Here is a 22,225-nt window from a genome sequence, read left to right on the forward strand (position 1 = left end):
GTCGTATTTGGAACTAATAGAAACATGCGAAATACACGTAAAAATTACAATAACAAATGGGAAACATTTATTATTTACTGCGTCGTTTTGTGAAATGTATAATCGTCTAGATATATTTTTTTTGGACGGAAGATATATTACAGTATACAGTTAATATTTTTTTATTAATGTTTAATTGTTTCTTTTACAAAATCATCTTGGTTGTAGGCAATCTCACCAGGATAGTTATGGGCTTGAAGGAGGCTTCGTTTTGTGAGAACGCGAGAAATGAAGATTATTATTATTAGTTGTTATAAAATATCTTAAGTTCTATTCACATACACATATATAGAATTACTCTGAACTGTTGATATATCGCGCACCTCCAGCTATTATTATCTGGAACAATCACGTGAGCCATGTCAGCAGTTGGTCGAGCGAAATCTGAATAGATCATTTTTTTACTTTTCCTCATTAGTCATTACCTTTTTTTGTTTTGAATTTTTGTGTTAATTTTGCAATAATTGGCGATGATTAAATGCGCATTGGAAGTTAGATCGTTAGTCCTAGGCATCAAATGTACGACCGTTTTTTTCTCTTGATTGCTGCCTTTTCATTCATCTATATATACTTTGTTTGAAAAGGTTAACTAATTCAAGATGAAAATCATTGTGCTGTTAGCGGTTGTCTGCGATGCATTAGCCGTCCCGATTGATTACTTTACGACAGCTGATGATAACCTAGATATGAAGGCGGTGGTAGACGATTCAGCGAAACTCAAAGCCATGACTGACTGCTTCCTGGATAGAGGCGATTGTGATGAAGTTGCAATGAGTTACAAAAGTAAGTAAAAAAAATGTTTTATATTAAACGATAGATCCCAAAATGGCGACATTGCCGACCGATAGTTCGTAACCATATTAACAAAAAATATCAACAATTTGACAGCTGTGAAAAATTAAAGTGTTTTATTTATGGTTTCCAGAAATAATTCGTGAGGGCATAGAATGCACGTGCACGCGTTGTAACGACGCTCAGAAGCATTTGGCCAATACATACATGAACGGTTTGCTCTCGAACGCTCCAGCTGACCACGACAGCTTCCTAAAGAAATTTGACCCTGATGGAAAATACATGACCAAATTTATGAAAGCTGTTAATGGCTTTTAAACATTGCTAATGTCTAGAAATAAATCAATTTCGCATTCAAATTTGTTTATTTGCACTTTGGCACCCGTTCTTGTAATGTCAAGAAATAAATCAGATTGGTAAATCAGTTGACGTTTGTGTCCCACGCTATGTACGATGCGCAAACTTTCCTCCACTCCCTTGTTTAATGCTCAAGAAGTTTGTGAGACATCATATATAGTAGAAATCTGTTAGGTTTTTAGCAAAATAATTATTCAATTTGCTGTCTGATATCTTTTTATTAATGTAGATTTCTTTCTGAGGTGACGTCACGATAGCAGTATAAATGCGTAAATTATTGTGTAAAGTAATTATTTCTTATAATAATATTATCTGCCTTTACTTATAATATACAATTTAATGCGTGTAATATACAATTTAATCTTTATGCGACTATTTGAAACTTAAAAATATGGTTAATGAATATGTCGCAGTAAAGTAGTTGAATCTGTAGACACTTAATTAAATATCGATATTCAATCAAGTCGCTAGCATTTTGATTTAAATAAAGCAGCGTGTAAAACGTTTAACTAACTCTCTGACCGAAAGCCAGCGTGTTGATTTAGACGTAGACTAGAAGTATCACGAGTAGCAGGTGCAGGTCAGCTTCATGAGCTCACCTGAAACATTGACATCGTAACTCAGAGCTACCCAGTCTTTTTTTAAATATTGCATCAGATCCAAAAAACTTAGACCCCTCATGGGATTTGCTCCCCAGAACTTATCAGCTGCAGTCTGACATGCTAATCACTATATAATGTTTTTTTGTAATTCTTACCTAGTATACATTCTTGCATCTTCATATACTCGAATGTAGGTAAAGAAAATGTACCTGGAATATATTTTTTGTATGATGGACATCAATCTTGCCGGAACTCATGATAGCTTAAATTATTTAGAATTAGTAACTGTTGATAATGATTAATGTTGGTAATATTGGTATAAGAAATGATTACCTTACACAATAACTAACTTATTTATACGCTATCGCAATATAATCTAAGAAATAAATCTACATCAATAAAAATAAATCTAAACGTCTACTCGGTGTAGAACTGTAGAGTTTATATAGAGATTGGATCATTATTTCGCTTCAAAACGAATATATTTACGATATGTAATGAGTCTTGGCCATTGTATTCGTTTCTTGAAGAATTTTTTATATTTAAAGTCTTCTTGTGATAAGCTCTGAGTGCCTGATGTATGTCGTTGAATTTTGGATTTGCAATATTTCGCTTTTCATATAATATTGAATGTTTGCCCTATGTTAAAAGGCCAACGTTCAGAGTCGCAAGTTTAAGCCGCTAGGACAATACTGCTGAACTATTCTGTTAGTTGTTTAAGTAGTCATGGTTTACATACGCTTGTATGTCTGGCCTATTATATACAGATATAGGTATTTTATAATATATAGACAGCTACAGGCCTACACTCAATAACACGTTTCCTATACAACATTATTTTAATTTTTACATGAAAAATGGTAAAAATATTGATTTCAATTTTTATCATGTCATGCATACTTGGAGGATATATACATGGAGATGTTTCTACGTGGCTAATAGAGATGTTGATATACTCAATAGTTGAATTACTTTTATTATTACGTTCAGTTCCAATATTAGTTTTATAATAGTATTCAGACCAGCTCAAAGTAAAACTTAGCCGTTGTCTAACTTTATTAGCAATCTTTAGATATGTAAGACTAAATACACGTCTATGAAGAAAAAACAAGGACAGCTGCGAAAGTGCAAATAAACAAATATGAATGCGAAACTGATTTATTTCTTGACATTAACAATGTTTAAAAGCCTTTAACAGCTTCCATAAATTTGGTCCTGTATATTTCATCAGGGTCAAATTTCTTTAGGAAGCTGTCGTAGTCAGCTGGAGCGTTCGAGAGCAAACCGTTAATGTATGTAGTGGCCAAATGCTTCTGAGCGTCGTTACAACGCGTGCACGAGTGTTCCATGCTATCAGGAAGTATTTCTGAAAACCACAAATAAAATATTAGAATTTTTTCGTGAAAAGCAACAAGAGAAAGGCAGATTTTATGGAAATTGTTTTACGCCGTCTGATCTTAATTGACTTTAATTAGCATTAGACAGTGAATTATTGACTTCACGATTAGTTTTATTTACAATCTTTTTCATTAATTCGTCAACTTTTTCATTAATTCGTCAACTTTTTCATTAATTCGTCAACTTTTTCATTGATTGCCCGGTAATTGAAAAGCCATTTAGCCGGTAAGGACACCATTTTGGGAAATAATGTGTAATGTGAAACACTTTTTTGTACTTACTTTTGTAACTCATTGTAACTTCATCACAATCGCCTCTATCCAGGAAGCAGTCAGTCATGGCTTTGAGCTTCGCTGAATCGCTGACCACTGCCTTCATATCCAGATTATCATCAGCTGTCGTATAGTAATCAATCGGGACGGTTAATGCAGCGCCGACAACCGCTAACAGCACAATGATTTTCATCTTGAATTAGTTAACCTATTTAAACAAAATGTAGGTATATAGATGAATTATAAGGAAGCAATAAAGAGAGAAATCGGTCGTACATTTGATGCGATGCTACGAATTTAACAAAAAATAATTACCAGGCTTCATTTACCACACAAAAATCAAAACAAAAACAGGTTATGATAAAAAGTAGAAATATGATCTATTGAGATTTCACTCGAACATTGACCGACTGCTGACACGTCTCACGTGGTTGTTCCAAATATTAATAGCTGAAGGTGTGCGATACACCATCGGCACACGAGAATCATTTTATATACGAGAATGTAAATAGTTTTGAAAATATTTAATAACAACAAATAAGATTTGAATATTGCTCTGTCTTCTTTATTTCTCGCATTCTCACAAAACGAAGCCTCCTGGTGCTATCGAGGTTAGAGAAAATCCCACCAGCTTGATTCTCTGATCCTACCCGTAGGGTCTTCTGTCTGTTACCTAAGGCCTCTTGGTGCATCAGATCATCAGACATCCCGTACTTATTTATATATTCGCTATTCATGTGTTTGAGTACATCTGTAGAGCTTAGAGATCCGTAGAGTTCTCATATATTTAGTTATCTAGTGCAGCTTGCTCATACATACACTATATATACTACACAGATAATCCTGACATTTATAACATATAAATTCAAGTACACATTTCACAATCTTCTGGCTGGCAAGCTGTTCAGGCAGTCTTACAACCAAGATAAATATTGGCTTCAATAAACTTTTTAACAATAATAAAAAATATCATCTGTATAGTGTATACATCTTCCGTGAATCGTGAAATTTAATGATAATTCTTTGTAACTGATTCCCCTGATTGATTTCTGTCGTTATTGTTAATTTTTACGCGTGTTTCACATGTTTCTATTACTTTCAAATACGAGTAGTGATTTCAATATAAAATCCAGGCGTAAGATGTTTAATCTTACGCCTGGATTAATATTAATATTTAAACGAAAAGGTTATCAATAAATTTTAAAAAGAAATACAAAAATAAACACTTTATCCAGATTTTTTTTAGAAAATAAATAAATAATTAAGATTAAAAAATGGGCCCAAATCAGATTGAAGTTACTGCCACAGGCATTTTCTGGGGGCCATTCATTAATATATAATAAAATAAAAGTGTTCAAATGTTGTTAATCCAAACCTTGAACGACTTAGATATAGAAGTCTTCTTACATAATAATATGGGATACGTACCACAGTAAGATTTTTAACACAATAACAATTATTGATAGAGAATAGGCTTATATAGGAAATGTTATTGATTATATTCTTGTCAAATAAAAAATATAATTGTCAACTTCACGTTTTAATTAACGTGCCAAAGTTATTAATATAAAAATATTTTAAATGGTTTGTTACATAAAGAGTTACCAACGTTTTTTACGTAATAAAAGCGATTGTATTTCAGTCTTTATTTTTTATTTCCAACACAGTTATATACAGTATTTATAATATTCGTAACACATAGCAATAAAAAAAAACGGATAAATGGATCATAAAGAAAACATTTAAAAAATGTTTGCCATGTCTCAAACTTAACTAAAACAATATTAACCAGTCATATTATTATCATAACAATTATACCATAACAGTATAAACCACAATATAAAACAGTCAAACCTTCAATTATTTACATATGACTGATGCGCATGGCAATTTGTAAATTCGTATTATTACTTTTAAAAATATTAAAATAACAACATTCTTTTGGTACCTTTCCGTGGACCTTTTCCTAGGTTTCGAACTTCATGAACAAAATTAAAATATAATAATATAAAATTTGAAGTACATCGCCTATTTCATCTGTTATATATATAATCAAAATATTGTTTTCTACTATTACATAATATTTAAACTAAATTCCAAATTCCAATACACAAACAAGTTGTTATCGGTACCTCTTTCCGTGGTCCAAATAAATTTCATGTCGAACAGTTGATAATTGGAACGCAACCTTAGAATATTAATTTATTTTAACTGGCATTAGTTCAATCTGTCAGTTATTGAAATATACGTTAATCTATTTATAGCGATTGTTCTTAGCGTCCATTTACATTAACAAGGTGCGTTATGAGCTAACCTATGATTGCCACGTGTTATACCGCTACTTTTGATTGTTTTACCCTTTCGTGGACAAACTTTTCCGTCGGCATTCACTGATGATCTGTGCCTACCTTAAATTGAAATATAAACTTTATTAATTTGAGAAATAAAGTTTATTAAATTGCGACCAATTAAACCAGTCGTAAAGAATCAAATAAATTAGTCCGAACTTAACTATAACACATATTAAATGATGACCCAACAACGCAGTAACGAAACAAATATATTCTTTTTAACTGTAAACTGTATAAGCCAAGAATTAAATGATGTCAACCGTATTATATATGACTACAGTGATAAAGGTGATGGCAACGCTGTTCCTGACGGAGTAGGTGGTTGGTTACATCACATAGCCTATGTGACAATTCGGTCATAATGGGTCAAGACGTCTTTGATTATGATTCTCTTAAGTTAGGTTTCAAAGAAAATTGTAAAAGTTTAGAGATTTACGGAAAAGAAAATCCAACTGTGCGAGATATTCAAGAAATAGTTGCCAAAAATATAATGCTTCTACAGGGACATTCACCAACTTTCGTGGAATCGAAGCGAACCCAATATTTTTAATGTAAGGAGGCTTAGTTGTCTTTGTTTTGCACTTTTCATTTGTAGGACAGTCCACATTTTGAAATTGGATAGATAAAAGTTCCATTCGATGATACGCGATCACGTAGTCACGTGAGTTAAGCTGACGCAAAAAATATATCTCCGAGAATTTTTCAATTCCTACTCTGATACTGAAGATGATCAACCTATATTCTAGCGTACTACAAGCATACGACAACAAACGTGTTACAAACGTCCCGACGTTGTTTTTATGATCTCATTTTTTCTCAATATTATTATTGACAGTAATATTTAATTAAGAGTCGCACGAAAACAAATCTCTTCTGTGGACATAAAATATTTTTTTTTAAACTAGACGGTTTATTTTTTTATGTTATTTTTAATGTAAAGTAGTAAAATACAACCAGATTGTTATGATACTAAGAAATACTACATCATTTTTTAGTTTAGTTTTATAATAATAATAATTTTTCCAAGAATGTGGTACAAAAATGGTGGTACAATCGTAGATTCACATATTCTGCCACACACAATGGCGCGCAAATTTGTCAAGGAGTTTTACATTTTACATTATTAGTCATATGAATTGGTCAATTTTAATATTATTTGTATCGTACATACCATATCATACTTTATTACGGAATATATAGTATCTTTCGATTATGCGAAAAGTTGGAAGTATGTATATTTTATTATTATCTTAAATTATATAGAAATACGATTGAACATTATATTATGCTACTACTACAGCTACTGGTTCAAATTAAAAACTTATTTTTCAATTAAAAAGTCTTCTTATCGAGAAATTTATATAACACTAGTTGCCCCCGCGAACTTCGTTTCTCCTTAATGTGTTTTTAGTTAGCCTTAATACCGTGACACGAAAGAATAATTTCACTGTATTATCGTCACTATAATTTGAATTTGATTTACACTTCGGTCTAAGTAACACGTGGTTGGCTATGCTAACACCAAAAATTATAAAAGTAGAAATAATTGAATTTCACGGTATTTCGTTTACTACAAAATACATTTAATTTATACTTTAGCCTCAATAGCACGTGGTAATCATGATATTGAATTGTAGCTTATATGACATGTTTGTCGGTTAACCATAGCAGTGCCATCTATTGATTACTTAGAGTTAACAGATAATTGTGACTGTCAATTAATTATAGACAAATAATTTGCAATAAAATAAAATTGCGACTATAATTAAAGATCTAAGCTATCCTTAAGTTAGACCAGACTGCTCACGGTGTGCCAATTTAATTTAAAATCGGTTAAGTAGTTTAGGAGTCCATCGCGGACAAACATCGTGACAGGAGATTTATATATATTAAGATAAATACGCTACGACCTAAGTAGCTGATGAGAAACCACGTTAAACGGCTTATATAAACCGTTTCCTTAATTTAAAAAAAAACCACATGAAATACATGAATAATAATTTATTGTCATTTTTAAAAATTATATCCAGTCCTGTATATCTGTAGATATACATATATTTTTATTTATGTAACTGAGGGACGGACTAATACACAAACGAATGTTCCAATTTGCACCCCGGGTAGGATATCTGAGTCTCGGTAAGAAAGCGCAAGGCCGGCTTCGCCTTATATGTAATGGTAGTGAAGAGTTGTGATTTTGAGAGCAGAATTATAAATTTCAACATAACATATCATAACTGCTATATCTAAAGTATATGTTTCTAGCTATCTCTAATCGATTTAACAAACTCCTCTGGTAATCGATGATCACCAAGACTCTGCTTATTCCAAAATAACTTTCTTATTTTTCTTAAGTTTCGAAAATATTGTTAGTCGAATTTTTGAGTTTTCTTACGTTACCAAACTAGATAGAAGATATTAAAAAAAAAATTACAACTTGTAAACAAGTATAGGTTTGATGACGTCGTTTTTAACCGAATATTTTTAATGGCGAGAATCATACAAGGTTGGACATGAGCATACTGAGACGGTTTCTAAGTGACTCACAAGACCCATAATTCCCATACCTATACATATTTGTAAGGTAAAATAAACTTAATTCGATCAGATTCAAGTATTAATAATGGATGAATTATTATTTTAGATTACATAAATATTAATAAGTGGTTTTAGAACTGGTATAACCTCGTATGGTTGACTGAGAAATATCAAGAATTGATGCATATTTTCCATGATTTTTGATACTTTATAAAAATCACAAGATTCCCGCATACTTGCAATTTTTTCTAAACTTCACATATAGAAGAGGGTGTTTTGAACTAAGAAAACATATAATTGTCTTAGACATATTGAAAGCGCAGTAGACTGCATAAATGTTAAATTAATAAATAGTCCGGGAGTACAGAATGACAATATCGCATCATATGAATAAAAAAATACAATATAATTACTGAAGCAGACGTCAGCCGAAAATAACAGACTAAACGTTCCTGGTCGTTGAGTTTACACGGTATATTGAAAAAATTGTAAGCAAAGTTGATTCTGTACTAATTGATAAAATAAAGAAGTAAAAGCTATATTATTTTAAATTGAACATTGTAAAAAATCCTTAAACAATTGGTCAAAAAATCAAAATGGTCAACTTTTTCCAAGAGGTGGATATAATCCATGGCTAGATTCTATCTTACTAGCTGAAGTCATACAGCAGCCATGTCGTCAATAAACATTGAACTGCTCATATTTCAGTCAAATATTGACCAATCTTCAAGATCAAGATTAATATATTTTTAGATTTGCCATTTATCCCTCTATGTAGTGGTGTAATCAATTGGCTAGTTTTTGCGTAATTGATATAAATGCTCATATTTCAGTCAAATATTGACCAATCTTCAAGATTCATATATTTTTAGATTCGCAAATGAGTACAAACACAACTAAAAAACTGCAACAAACAACTGCTGACACGGCTGACGTGGTTGTTCCAATTTTAACAGCTGAAGGTGCGCGATACACTTACAGCTTTCAAAAATAATTTACGTATTATGTATATGTGATTAGGTGTAAATAAGTATAACAATAATTGAGATTTGAATACTGCTCGATCTTATTCATTTCTCGCTTCCTCTCAACGTGGCGCAGACTATTTCAAGCCCTTAATTATCGTGGTGATCCTGCCCGATAGCTTTGAAATAATCCCACCATCATGAACCTTTGATCCTACCCGAAGGGCTGCATCTGTTTCCTTAGGTATCTCGGTGCTTATTTGTATATTTATATATTCACTATTCATGTGTTATAGTATATCTGTAGGGCTTAAGGATCAATTGCGTTGTTAGGTTCTTAGATCTCACCCTTTCATATATTTAGTTATCTAGTGAAGTTTGCTAATACATACACGACATATACACTGTTTATTGAATACATCTTTAGCCATTAAACTTTATTGTTATATTAAATAGCAATAAAGTTCAAAATGACTTTACACTTTAGTTAGAAAACGTTTGTATTGGAAAAGGGCTGATTTTAGGGGTTTTCCCGGTGATTATTCGAATTTTTCTCTTAAAAACCATCCTTGGACTTCAACGAACATTTAAAAACGAAAGTAAATTGGTAGGCGTTGTTGAGTTATGCGCTTACCAACACATTTTGCGATTCATTTTTATATTATACGTATCAACAATTATTTAATTTAATGGATTGGGCAGAGGTCATCCACAGTAATATTCCATCGCGCTCGGCGTTGAGCTTCGTGTTTTATCTCCCTGCAAGTCTTTATGTTTACACTTTATCGTCGCCTCACTTGCTGTACACCGCTTGGTTTTTTTTGGGACGGATTTCCTCTTCAACATGCGACGCGGTTTGTTGCTCGTTAGAGATTTTCTTGGAACAAGTGATTTCCGGAATACGGTGAAAACAGCGTATATATGCAATATATCCATAACCCATATTTTTAAGTTTTAAATAATCGCATAAACATTAAATTGTAAATTACACTATTGCACTATTACACTAATTACACAATATTGGTGTAATAATTACTTTACACAATAATCTACTCATTTATACTCCAATCGTAATATCACCTAAGAAATAAATCTACATCAATAAAAGATCAAATCATCAATATCAGACATCAAATTGAATAATTATTTTGCTTAAAAAACTAATAGATTTCTACGATATATAAAGTCTTGGCCATTGTATTTGTTTCTTGAAGCATTTTATTTTTTTAAAGCCTTTTTGTGATAAGCCTTGTGTGTCTAACATATGGCGTTAGATTTTGTGTTTGCGACATTTCAACCCAGTTTTAAAAGGCCAACGTTGAGAGTCGCACGCCGCTAGGACAATACTGCTGCACTATTCTATTAAAGCAAATAGTCGATCATTTATTAAGGAATCGTTCCAGTTATTTAAGTAGTCATGATTTATCGTATATAATAGGCGAGAGATACATACATGCGTTTAATATATAGTTACAGGCTTACACGCAATAACACCAGAGCGTCAGACCAGCTCAAAGTAAAGCTTAGCCGTAGTCTAAGTTTATCAGAATTCTTTAGTTATGTGAGACTAAATATTTATCTATAAAGAAAAAAAACAAGAACAGGTGCGATAGTGCAAATAAATAAAATTGAATGAAACAGCATATATAACGGAATAGCAATGTTTAAAAGCCTTTAATCGCTTCCATAAATTTGGTTCTGTATTTTTCATAAGGGTCAAATTTCTTTAGGAAGCTGTCATGGTCATGTGGAGCGTTCGAGAGCAAACCTTTAATGAATGTTTTGGCCAAATGCTTCTGAACGTCGTTGCAACGCATGCACATGGTTTCTATACTATCAGGAACTATTTCTGAAAAACACAAATAAAATACTTTAATTTTTTTTGTGAAAAGCAAACAAGAAAATAGAAAATTTTGAAAAAAATTGTATCGAAATTGTGTTACACCGTTTGATGTCAATTGACTTTAATTAGTATTAGACAGTGAATTATTGAATTCACGATTAATTTAATATGAAAATAGACTTTAGATTGCCCGGTAATTGAAAAGCCATTGAGTTGGTCAGGACGCCATTTTGAGACATAATTTTTAACATGAAACACTTTTTTTACTTACTTTTGAAACTCATTGCAACATCATCACATGAGCCTCTATCCAAGAAGCAGTCAGCCATGGCTTTGAGCTTCACTAAATCGCTGACCACTGCCTTCATATCCAGGTCATCATCAGCTGTTGTATAGTAATCATTCGAGACGGCTAATGCAGCGCCGACAACCGCTAACAGTACAATGATTTTCATCTTGAATTAGTTAATCTATTTAAACAAAATGTATAAATGTGTAAATATACGAATTAAAAGGAAGCAATAATAAGAGAAAACGGTCGTACATTTGATTCCTAGGTCTTACGAATTTAACAAAAAATAATTAAAAGGCTTTATTTACATCACGAAAATTAAAACAAATACAGGTACAGGGAAAAACTAGAAAAATAATCTATTCAGATTTTGCTCCAACATTGACCGACTGCTCACATGGCACACGTGGTTGTTCCAAATAACAGCTGAAGGTGCCCGATACACCATAGCACATGAGAGTAATTTTATATACGAGTTTGTGAATAGTTTAGAAAATATTTTATAACAACAAATATGATTTGAATATTACTCTGCTTGGTTGACTTATTCTTTTCGCCTCCTCGCAAAACGACGCAGTAAATATTAACCCTGTTGATATTGTAAACTTTACGGATATTTCGCATGCTTCTATTAGTTTCAAACTGGTGGTTTCAATATACAATCCAGGCGCAAGATGTTTTGTATTACATTTAATCTATTAATGAAATTAAATATTTTAACGAAAAGGTTATCAATAAATTTTAAAAAGAAATATAAAATCCACACTTTATGCAACATTTTTTTTGAAAAAAATAATAATAATTTAAGTTTAAAAAATGCGCCCGAATCAGATTGAAGTTGCTGACACATGCATTTTCTGTGGGCTATTCATTAACTTATAATAAAATAAAAGTATTCAAATGTTGTTAATTGTTGAATTATTTAGATATAGAAATCTTTCAACAATTTAATATGGGCTATGTACCACAGTAAGATTTTTAACACAATAACAGTTATTTATAGAGAATAGGCTTTTATAGGAAATATTATTGATAATATTCTTGGCTAATAATATAATAAATATAACAACTTCACGTTGAAATTAACACGACAATTTAGAATAACCAAGTAGTTATCTACCATAGTTTTAACATAGCTGCGTATTTTATACATACAGTAAATTACTAAATACAATCCGTTCATTACTTGATTTAATATAATATCTATAATACACGAATATTTAAATCGCCTGGTTCTTTTTCATTGAAAATGTCAGCCTAATAAAGACGAAGGCCGTATAAATTTAGACAATACAAAGTTTTCTTTTTATATTATAAAAATTATTGATTTTAGTTTTTTTGCCAACACACAAAAAACGGATTTTAAAAACGGATAAACGGAAAACTAAAACAAATTTTAAAGGTTTGGTTCGTGTGCTAATGTACATTTAATGCTGGTACTATCTATCAGGCGCCAACTTAAATCCTTAATTAGCGCCTGTGTACTTGAAACCCAGGGCCCATGAGTCTCTACTCCAAAGGGTCAAAATGACAGTTGTGTCTTAACAATACTGCCACCAGCGCTGGTGGGGTCTGTAATTGAGGTGTGATACAGATTTACAAAGAGCATCATCCAGCTGGGACTGATTGCTATTGCAGATTGAAAATTTAAAGTGATTAAATTGGTTATTTCAATAACAGCTCTTCAAATCTTTTAAAATTGTAGAAATCATGTTGATTTGAAATATAAACTGATTATTATTTTTGAAATTTCTAATTAAAATATAACTGATAATCTCAGGTTAATAAAGTTTATACCTCAATGTAATAAAGTTTATATCTCAATTTAATAAAGTTACTGTCACAATTGAATAAATTATATATCACAGTATAATAAAGTTTATATATCAATTTAATAAAGTTTATATCTCAGGTTAATAAAGTTTATATCTCAGGTTAATAAAGTTTATATCACAGGTTAATAAAGTTTATATCTCAGGTTAATAAAGTTTATATCATAATTTAATAAAGTTTATATTTCAATTTAAAGTAGGCATAGTCATCAGTAACCTACAACCGAAAAGTTTGTCCACGGAATGGTAAACCAATCAAAATTAAGCGTTTTAACACGTGACATTTATAGCTCATAACGAACCTTGTTTTCGTAAATTGACGCCGAAATATATTTACGTATATTTCAATAAAACAGTTACCGTATTATCGACGTCTCAGGAAAGTGGCAACCATCTTTTCTTATGAAAAAGCAAAATAAATTATAACTCTGCAGCTTAAGGACCTCCCGTAGAACAATTTTTTGCAGCTTGCGACTTTTTGTCCACTCTATATACGTATAATAGGCAGATACACACAGAATACGTTCCAAATACGATAGTAGTATAATAGAATCAACTCATTGATGAATTACTGTAATATTCATTTCCTATATCATTTTTATAATAGTATTCAGACCAGCTGAAAGTAAGACTTAACCGTATATATTAAGTGAAATCGCATACGTCAGACTAAGAGTAGTGAGAGATTAAGCGAAAGTGCAAATAAACAAATTTGAAAACGAAACTGATTTATGTCTTGACATTAGCAATGTTTAAAAGCCTTTAATAGCTTCCATAAATTTGGTCATGTATTTTCCGTCAGGGTCATATTTCTTTTGGAAGCTGTTGTGGTCAGCTGGATTGTTCGACAGCAAACCGTTAATGTATGTATTGGCCAAATGCTTCTGAGCGTCGTTACAACGCTTGCACGCGTCTTCAATGCCCACAGGAATTATTTCTGGAAACCACAAATAATTAAACTTTCACAGCTGTCAATTGATAACCAATTGGTTGATTTTGATTTTTGTTAATATGGTTACAAACGACGATGTATGGAACGGTATTGTTACTATATAAAACACATGTTTTAGATTGAAATTTAGACTTTCTTACTCCGTAAAGCAAGCAATAAAATAGCAGATTTTGGAAGAATTGTATCGGAATCGTGTTACGCCGTTTGATGTCAATTAACAATTAATTAGTATTGGACTAGGCAGTTAATTATTGAATTCATTATTAGTTTTATTTACAAACTTTTTCCTTTACTTAATATGAAAAATATGTTAGATTCACGAGATACTTTGAGGAAGATACTTGTCCGATAACTGAAAAACCATTCGGTCGGCAATGTCGCCATTTTGGGAAATAATGTGTAATGTGAACATTTTTTTTACTTACTTTTGTAACTCATTGTAACTTCATCACAATCGCCTCTATCCAGGTAGCAGTCAGTCATGGCTTTGAGCTTCGCTGAATCGTCTACCACCGCCTTCATATCTAGGTTATCATCAGCTGTCGTATAGTAATCAATTGGGACGGCTAATGCAGCGCCGACAACCGCTAACAGCACAATGATTTTCATCTTGAATTAATTAACCTATTTAAACAAAATGTAGGTATATAGATGAATTATAAGGAAGCAATAAAGAGAGAAAACGGTCGTACATTTGATGCCAACGACTTACGAATTTAACAAAAAAAATTATCATTTACCACACAAAAATTAAAACAAAAACAGGTTATGATAAAAATTAGAAATAGGATCTATTTAATAATAGCTGAAGGTGCGCGATACATCAACAGCTCACGAGAGTAATTTTATATAAGAGTATGTGAATAGTTTTTAAAATATTTTATAACAACAAAAAGGATTTGAATATTACTCTGTCTTATTCATTTCGCTTATTCTTATTAAAATACAAAAACAACTCTATCCAGCAATTTTAGAAAATAAATAAATAATCCAAGCCTTGAGATACTAAGATATAGAAATCTTCCAACAATAAATATGGGATAAGTACCACAGTAAGATTTATAATAATTATTGTTAGAGAATGGGCTTTTATAGGAAATGTTATTGATTATATTCTTAGCAAATAATAAATATAATTGTTAACTTCATGTTTTAAATAATGTGGTAATATTAAATTATATAAAATGTTTTGTTACATAAAGAATCATCCAACATAGTTTTAAAATAGCTACGTATTTTATACATAGAGAAAATGACTAGATACAATATATTCATTTCTTTAATAAATTAATCAAAACGAGTATTTATATCGCCTGTCAAAATTTAATAGCAAATGTTAGTCATGGCTTTAAAACCCCATTTAGGTAATACAACGCTTTCTATATACTAAAAACGAATGATTTTTTAGATCTTTATTTTTTTTACAGTTTAACCGTACATAGCAATAAAAAATAATTATAATTAAAAACGGATAAAAAGAAAACGAAAGGGCCACCAGGAAAAAGAAAGCGTGGTAGCCCTCTTGCACGGTGGGCTGATGAGCTTCAGAAGAGTTGGTGAAGAGTATTGGGAGAGAAATGCTCAAAACAGAGAGAGATGGAGCCAATTGAAAGAGGCCTATACTCCATAAGAGGCCATTGAAAAGAAAAAAAATATGTGTGTATATTTTGTAAATTTTTCAAGGAATGAATGAGGCTTAACTATTATTATTATTAAATAGAAAACTAAAACAACTTTTAAAAGGTTGCTTGTTGTACCTTAAATGCTGTTCACCTGTACTACCTATCAGGCGGCAATTTAAGTGGCCTAAGTAACAAAATGAAAGCTGTGTCTTAACACCACTGGCACAGGCCCTGTTATTGTGGTGTAACTTAATCACCTTTATTTTGTATTTCAGATTTACAAAAACAATCATTCCAGCTCTTCTAAAAGTTGAAAAGTTAAACCGATTGAATTCGTTATTACAATAGAAACACTTCAAATCTTTTAGAATTAAACTGATTATTAAAAATGTATTTTAGCAAATCTATTAACTCCAATATCTTTGACTATGGCTTTCTTTCTCCATTTGCTACCTGCTAACATTTTATATCTTCTATCCACCATTTAAAAAGGGGTTCCTATTAGTCCTTTCAATTATACCAAAATTTGGAAGTATTTGTTAGAAATTAAAAATTATATATAACATTGCTCTCTACATTTAAAAAATTATATACAATTACGATTGAACATTCTATTCTGTAGCTATTGGTTAAAATTAAAAGCATATTTTCAGTTAAACAGTCTTCTTATCGAGAAATTTATATAACATACGCTACGACCTAAGTAGCGCAAGTGAAACCGCGTTGAACGGCATATATAAAACTTAATCAAAGAGAAAAAAAACACATGAATGGGGAATAATAATTCATAATTCATCATTAATAATTCTTAACAGCCATGAAGTTATTCAAATAAATTCCTTGAGGGTCGTTTTTCTTCAAGAAGCTATCGTAGTTTTCCAGAAGATACCGCATAGGTAGGTGTGTGCTAATACTTCTGGACGAGGGCAATGGATTCAGGAATGATAGCTAAAATTAATTGCAAATTAAGAAATATACATAAGTATATATATATATATATATATATATATATATATATATTCAGTATAGTGGAGATAAACATATATTTTTATTTATGTATCAGGGGCAAACGGGCTTACCTGATGTTAATTGATACCGCCGCAGAAAAGAGCTAAACTAAAACCAATATAAACGCCAACATAACCGTGTAATTTGGCGATTTCGTGGTTTGCTTTCTGTAGAAAAGACCAACGATGGGATCCAAAGAAATAGCCATTTAACTAACATGATTTTCCATTTCGTGGCCGTTTGATCCATTTTTTTATAGAACAGGGGGTGAACAGAGAGGAGGCTCACCTGATGTGAAGTGATACCGCCGCCCATGGACACTTTCAATGCCAAAGAGCTCGCGAGTGCGTTGCCGGCTTTTTAAGAATTGGTACGCTCTTTTCTTGAAGGACCCTAAGTCGAATTGGTTCGGAAATACTTCAGTGGGCAGCTGGTTAATATTTGGAAACATATCCCGGCCATACTAAAAATGGTCCGTCTAGGAGCCTAATTACAGTACAGAATACAGAATAAATGTACACCTTATAACAGATACCTGTATAACAGACAGTGCCATACAGTCTATCCCTACTATCCATTTATGTACCCAACATTATTTGTCTTAGCGATGGTGGTGTACAATAAATTGGAAACCAGACGAACTTATAGTCGGCCTACCATGTACTGAAAGTCATGCAGGGGTATCCAAGATTTCGATTACTTTGTACCCATGAAATATGTGCGACGACCTATAGAGTACTTTAATGTTGATTGTCATTCAGTTTAAATGTTTAAAATTATGATAAATTACTTTCAATAATATTAATAACTAGTGGACCCGACAGACGTTGTCCTGTCCTAACTATGACTATTAATTTCGAATTGGTATAATAACTAACAAAACATTTCAGAAATTCATTGTTTGTTTTTCTGGCGCGTATATAAATAGTTTTGTTGGTATTCCGACACGGCGAATATAATATATATAATGACATTATTACTATAGTTCTACCGAAATATAGATGGCAAATAGGGAAATAAAATAGGTTAGGGAAATTTGTTATGTGCAATACTGGGGAAATTGGGTTAAATGATCTTGGATCTTGATACTGTTTAATGTTTTTTATGTTAACTGAACAGGAAATATAGTAGTTATTTATATGAATAACGTTGTTATACATGGGGTTCTTACGATAGGAAGATAATTACTAATATATATATATATATATATATATATATATATATATCATTTCAATCATACAAATAACTTAAAACCTCATTCATAACTAGAAAACAATTCCAAGAACTCCACTTGCATATCTTGTTCTTCATCAGATGATGAAAATAAAGATGTGTTTATTATAACTCACTCTTCAATTATTTAATAATTAGAAATTGAATTTGGTTTCCTGAAATGGCAGCTGATACCAGCGCCATTGTACCTACTTCTAATTTAATAACATCAAACTCAAATTAGTTCAATACAGCTGTATGGTGTATTTGATTTTCCAATAATAATAAATCTACATATTAACAGACTTTTTGATTGTTTGTAGTAATTTGTTGCTAGATCTATAAATTAACGAAGATCTAATAAATTCAATGGTCGATAATAATAACGACATTTATTATAAAAGTAATTAATCATACTATTAAATAAATAAATAACAAACAGTATAACAATATGGCGTCTCAAAATCGTCTGAATAACTCTTCACAGCATTGCGGATGAGTAATTCAGTTTTAATTTTAAAAAGTTAGGCATCCGCCTATTTTAAGTTATTCCGAAATAAAAGGCGTTTAGGAAAGCACTTTGATGTTGATGTTGACTGAATCACTGTATACGTTTGTTTTTAAAAGAAATAAATTAGTTAAGAAAACACTTATTAAACGGATTGAAGCTATGTATTATTATTATAAACTTATAATTATTTACATAATTTTAAATTTTTTTTCCGACGTTTCGCGTGCGTGCGTGGTAACGGTGACTCGGTAAATAAATTTGTTTATTAGTCAGGCACTTCTCGCTTTAACTTAAATTTTAATATGCAAATCCTGTACAAATATTTAAATAAAAACTAAATTCTGATTCAAATATCTTTCCAAATCTTAAATCGAAACAAATACCATTCCCTTTCGCGTTTATGGTTTATTATTTTATACTATTTTTCCCTGTAGCTTCAGCGAAAAGTCAAGATGAAAACTATCATTCTTATCGCTGCTATGTTTGGTGCTGTTACGCCGGACCAGCTTTCATGACATCGTGCTAGCCCAGCTATTCAATCCCTACCACTTTTGGCTCAAGGGCCACCACATTTACATCCACATAAAGATCAATGAATATAAATACGGCACCCACCTTATGTACACCAAGGACCACTAGATCCACTTCGAATTTTACACCAATAGACGCCATGGACCACATGCTCCACACCAGTGTACGACGTGACGGTGGCGTGATATATCGTTTTTAATATTTTTTTCTTATGGAAGTAAGATCCAAGAAAGAGCATGTTAATAATAAGTTTCGAGACATGAACTGGCTATTAGGTAGAAAAACCGCACTCAGTCTGGAGAATAAACTCCTCATTTATAAAAATGTCATAAAACTAATATGGTCCTATGCTCTGGTGGTCAGGGCGTCTACAAAACAAAACACTGCGAAATGTTAGCTGTACACCTGAGAAGGGACAACTTTCCGCAGTTTGATAGTAGCAGTAGTAGTTGGACAGTAGACAGTTATGAAGGGAAAATAAATGATTCAATTTTCATTCCCTGATTGCCTCCAAATCATAAACATAGACAAAAGCTGGGTAAAAAATAATGTAAGTAAGATGTATGTTATGAGTAAACTTCTTTAAACCTAATAATTATTCATGTTAATGTTTAGTACGTACACACTGTACAGTAGCTTGGGAATACAATCTCGAGTCGAGATCGTCAAGTCGAAGTCTCGGTATTTTCGAGATCTCGAGTACTTTTCGAAAACACAAAACAAAACACAATGATAACTGCTAGGATGTGTTTTTATAAAGTTAGTTAAGATACAAAATTATTTTAAAGAAAAATATTTATAGTCCTAACTTATATTTATTAGAACCGTTTCTAATATTAATTAAGGAGTTATATATAATTAAGGGACCCGACAGACTTCGTTCTGTCAAAAGATTTGAAATGTGGCAGTTTTTTCTTTTTGTATGGTAAAAAAAAGAAAAAGTCTGTTAAAAAGGTTATTCCCGGAAATTATTCGAATTTTCGCGTCGTAAAAACCATCCTTGGGCTTCAACGAACATTTAAAACAAGAATTGGTAAAATTGGTCCAGGCGTTGTTGAGTACTGCGGCTTTGTTATAGAAAACAGGCATAAGGCTCACCTAAAGTTAAGTGATACCGCCGCCCATGGACACTCATATTGCCAGAAGGCTCGCAAGTGCGTGCCTGCCTTTTAAGACTGGGTATACTCTTTTCCTACCCAAAGTCGAATGGGTTCGGAAATACTTCAGCAGCTGGAGCTCCTTTACTTCTTAAGACAAAAAAACTTCTCATAGTCATCAGTCTTCTCATCATCTTAAGTCAGTCGCTATGTACCTAGCAGCTAAAAATACCCTCTCAGATTGAATACTGGTTGGCACCAGCTTGAGTAGGCTATAAGCACTCTTAAAAGCAACCCCTTGTTGCCACACACTTATAATAATAATAATAGCATTGTAATTCAGATACTTTTACATTTAAGCACGTTTCTATTTTAATCTTCTTTTATGTTTTTCTTTTTTGGCAAAGGCTTCCATCAAATCCATCATCAATGCATTCTCTGCCCCCACGCTCCCTGCACTGTGCCACTCTGCTGCCCCCACACTCATGTATACATTCAAATCCCCTGTAATCATTGAAAGAGGCAATAGATCTTAGTTTTCTGTTGCTGGGTTAATCTCATTACCAGTATCGGACGCCTTTAATAGGAAATCTAACGATATAAACTTTTGATTATATTTTTAGTTTCCGTATGATAAACTGATATGATAAACTTGTTAGGGAAATGGAAAATTTCGTCGCCTTTCACCTGTCCCAAGTCATGTTAGATGTCGTGTTATAGAACACCAGACGTCGAGGTGATAAGGTTAATTGATGTTAGTTTAATGTTGGCGTCTACTGTGCCTGTAATTATGTCAGTGACTCGTCATTTAACTGAAATTATCTCTTTGATCGTCTACGTTAAAAATAAAATGTATGGTTTTTTATCTAAAAATGACATATATAAAATAAAAACTTAAAAGTTTTACGATGCAATAATTTAAAAACTACAAAACATAATAATTAATAAGCATTTTCTGTTTATTACATCATACAATTTATGATTTCGAGAGCAAAAACTAGCGCAAAAAATAAGTTCATTTACACTTGATGCTACCGCGACTTAATTTTGATATATATACTATTAGATCATTGTATTACCGGTTACTTTATACTATAACTGTGTATTGCCTTAAATAGGCTGGATTACACTAAGTTTGGTGATAAATGAAATATTATGTACATTATTAAAGTATAGATATAGGAATTGAAACAATTTAGTTTGATTTATTAAACATGTAATTGGTGTGTGTTGACAATGAAAACAAAAGACAAAGTCATCACAAATCACTATTATTTTGATTGTGATTGATCATTATCATCAAGTATTGTCTCACGAAACGAACCGTATTTCCTGGTGTTTCGTGGCAAGGGTATGCTCGCGTAGGCTTAGTAAAGATATTTGCTTGACATTTATTTCCTTATCATGATAGAAACAAATCGTAATGCTCTCGGGGTAAATTGTTGAATAACTTTTTTAAATTGTAATACAAATATTATTTATAAACCTTTTTAGATATAAACTTTACCGAATATATAAAAGAATATTGTATGATCTGTGTCTTACACACAATTATTTAACAATAAATTAAACAAGCTGACATCAACCTTTCCATCCAAGGATTTAAAGGAACTCTTAATAAAAATCTAATGTAAGCAGTTGCTAACTAACTAGAGTTTTAGTGCAGTAAATTCTTTATAAATAGATATCATCCTCCGTCTAGATCAAGGTCAAAATTGTTCCGGTTTTTAGTGTTCACAAAAAAGGTTGTTTTTTCGTTAAAGACTAACGTTTTTAATAGTCGTGCAATGAGTTTAAATCTTAATAAACATAAATTAATGTATCGCTTATCAGATCGTAAAATAAGTTTATTTCACGTAATTTAATTTACGCGATGTTTAAATTACATTGGCATATTTAAAAAACGTTTTAGTTTTTTTCCGAACATACTTACTAATGGAAAAAGATAGATTTAACACGGCAGAGTGAGAAACTAAATATACGGATAGAAGGTATTACTTTTAGTAACGTC

The 22,225-nt window shown here is 31.7% G+C and overlaps 2 protein-coding genes across 5 annotated transcripts; both read right to left on the bottom strand.

Moving 5' to 3' along the window:
• Window positions 1-2,934: 2,934 nt before the first annotated feature.
• LOC123713734 (ejaculatory bulb-specific protein 3-like) lies at window positions 2,935-5,102 on the bottom strand. Of its 4 annotated transcripts, none has more exons than XM_045667560.1 (3): window positions 5,070-5,102; window positions 3,470-3,668; window positions 2,935-3,156 (listed from the first exon to the last, which is right to left on the bottom strand). In XM_045667560.1, exons 2-3 carry the CDS (start codon window positions 3,651-3,653, stop codon window positions 2,972-2,974), a joined length of 369 nt encoding a protein of 122 aa, XP_045523516.1. In that variant the 5' UTR covers window positions 3,654-3,668; window positions 5,070-5,102; the 3' UTR covers window positions 2,935-2,971. The 4 variants fall into 4 exon arrangements, with proteins under 4 accessions (XP_045523516.1, XP_045523514.1, XP_045523515.1 ...); XM_045667558.1 differs by lacking the exon at window positions 5,070-5,102 and adding an exon at window positions 4,889-5,020; XM_045667559.1 differs by lacking the exon at window positions 5,070-5,102 and adding an exon at window positions 3,776-3,876.
• An 8,931-nt stretch (window positions 5,103-14,033) lies between these two features.
• Window positions 14,034-14,842, bottom strand: LOC123713736 (ejaculatory bulb-specific protein 3-like). The gene is made up of 2 exons (XM_045667561.1): window positions 14,659-14,842; window positions 14,034-14,218 (listed from the first exon to the last, which is right to left on the bottom strand). The coding sequence occupies exons 1-2, from the start codon at window positions 14,840-14,842 to the stop codon at window positions 14,034-14,036; spliced, it is 369 nt and encodes a 122-aa protein (XP_045523517.1).
• Between the last annotated feature and the right edge of the window lie 7,383 nt (window positions 14,843-22,225).

The sequence above is a fragment of the Pieris brassicae genome, chromosome 8, assembly GCF_905147105.1.
Source record: "Pieris brassicae chromosome 8, ilPieBrab1.1, whole genome shotgun sequence".
Lineage (NCBI taxonomy): Eukaryota > Metazoa > Arthropoda > Insecta > Lepidoptera > Pieridae > Pieris > Pieris brassicae.

Bases quoted from the DNA above. Each gene is read 5' to 3' on its own strand.
- LOC123713734 (XM_045667560.1), bottom strand. From the start codon at position 3,653: ATGAAAATCATTGTGCTGTTAGCGGTTGTCGGCGCTGCATTAACCGTC. The intron at 3,157-3,469 runs GTAAGTACAAAA...TGTGGTTTTCAG, and splicing joins AGTTACAATGAGTTACAAAA to AAATACTTCCTGATAGCATG.
- LOC123713736 (XM_045667561.1), bottom strand. From the start codon at position 14,842: ATGAAAATCATTGTGCTGTTAGCGGTTGTCGGCGCTGCATTAGCCGTC. The intron at 14,219-14,658 runs GTAAGTAAAAAA...TGTGGTTTCCAG, and splicing joins AGTTACAATGAGTTACAAAA to AAATAATTCCTGTGGGCATT.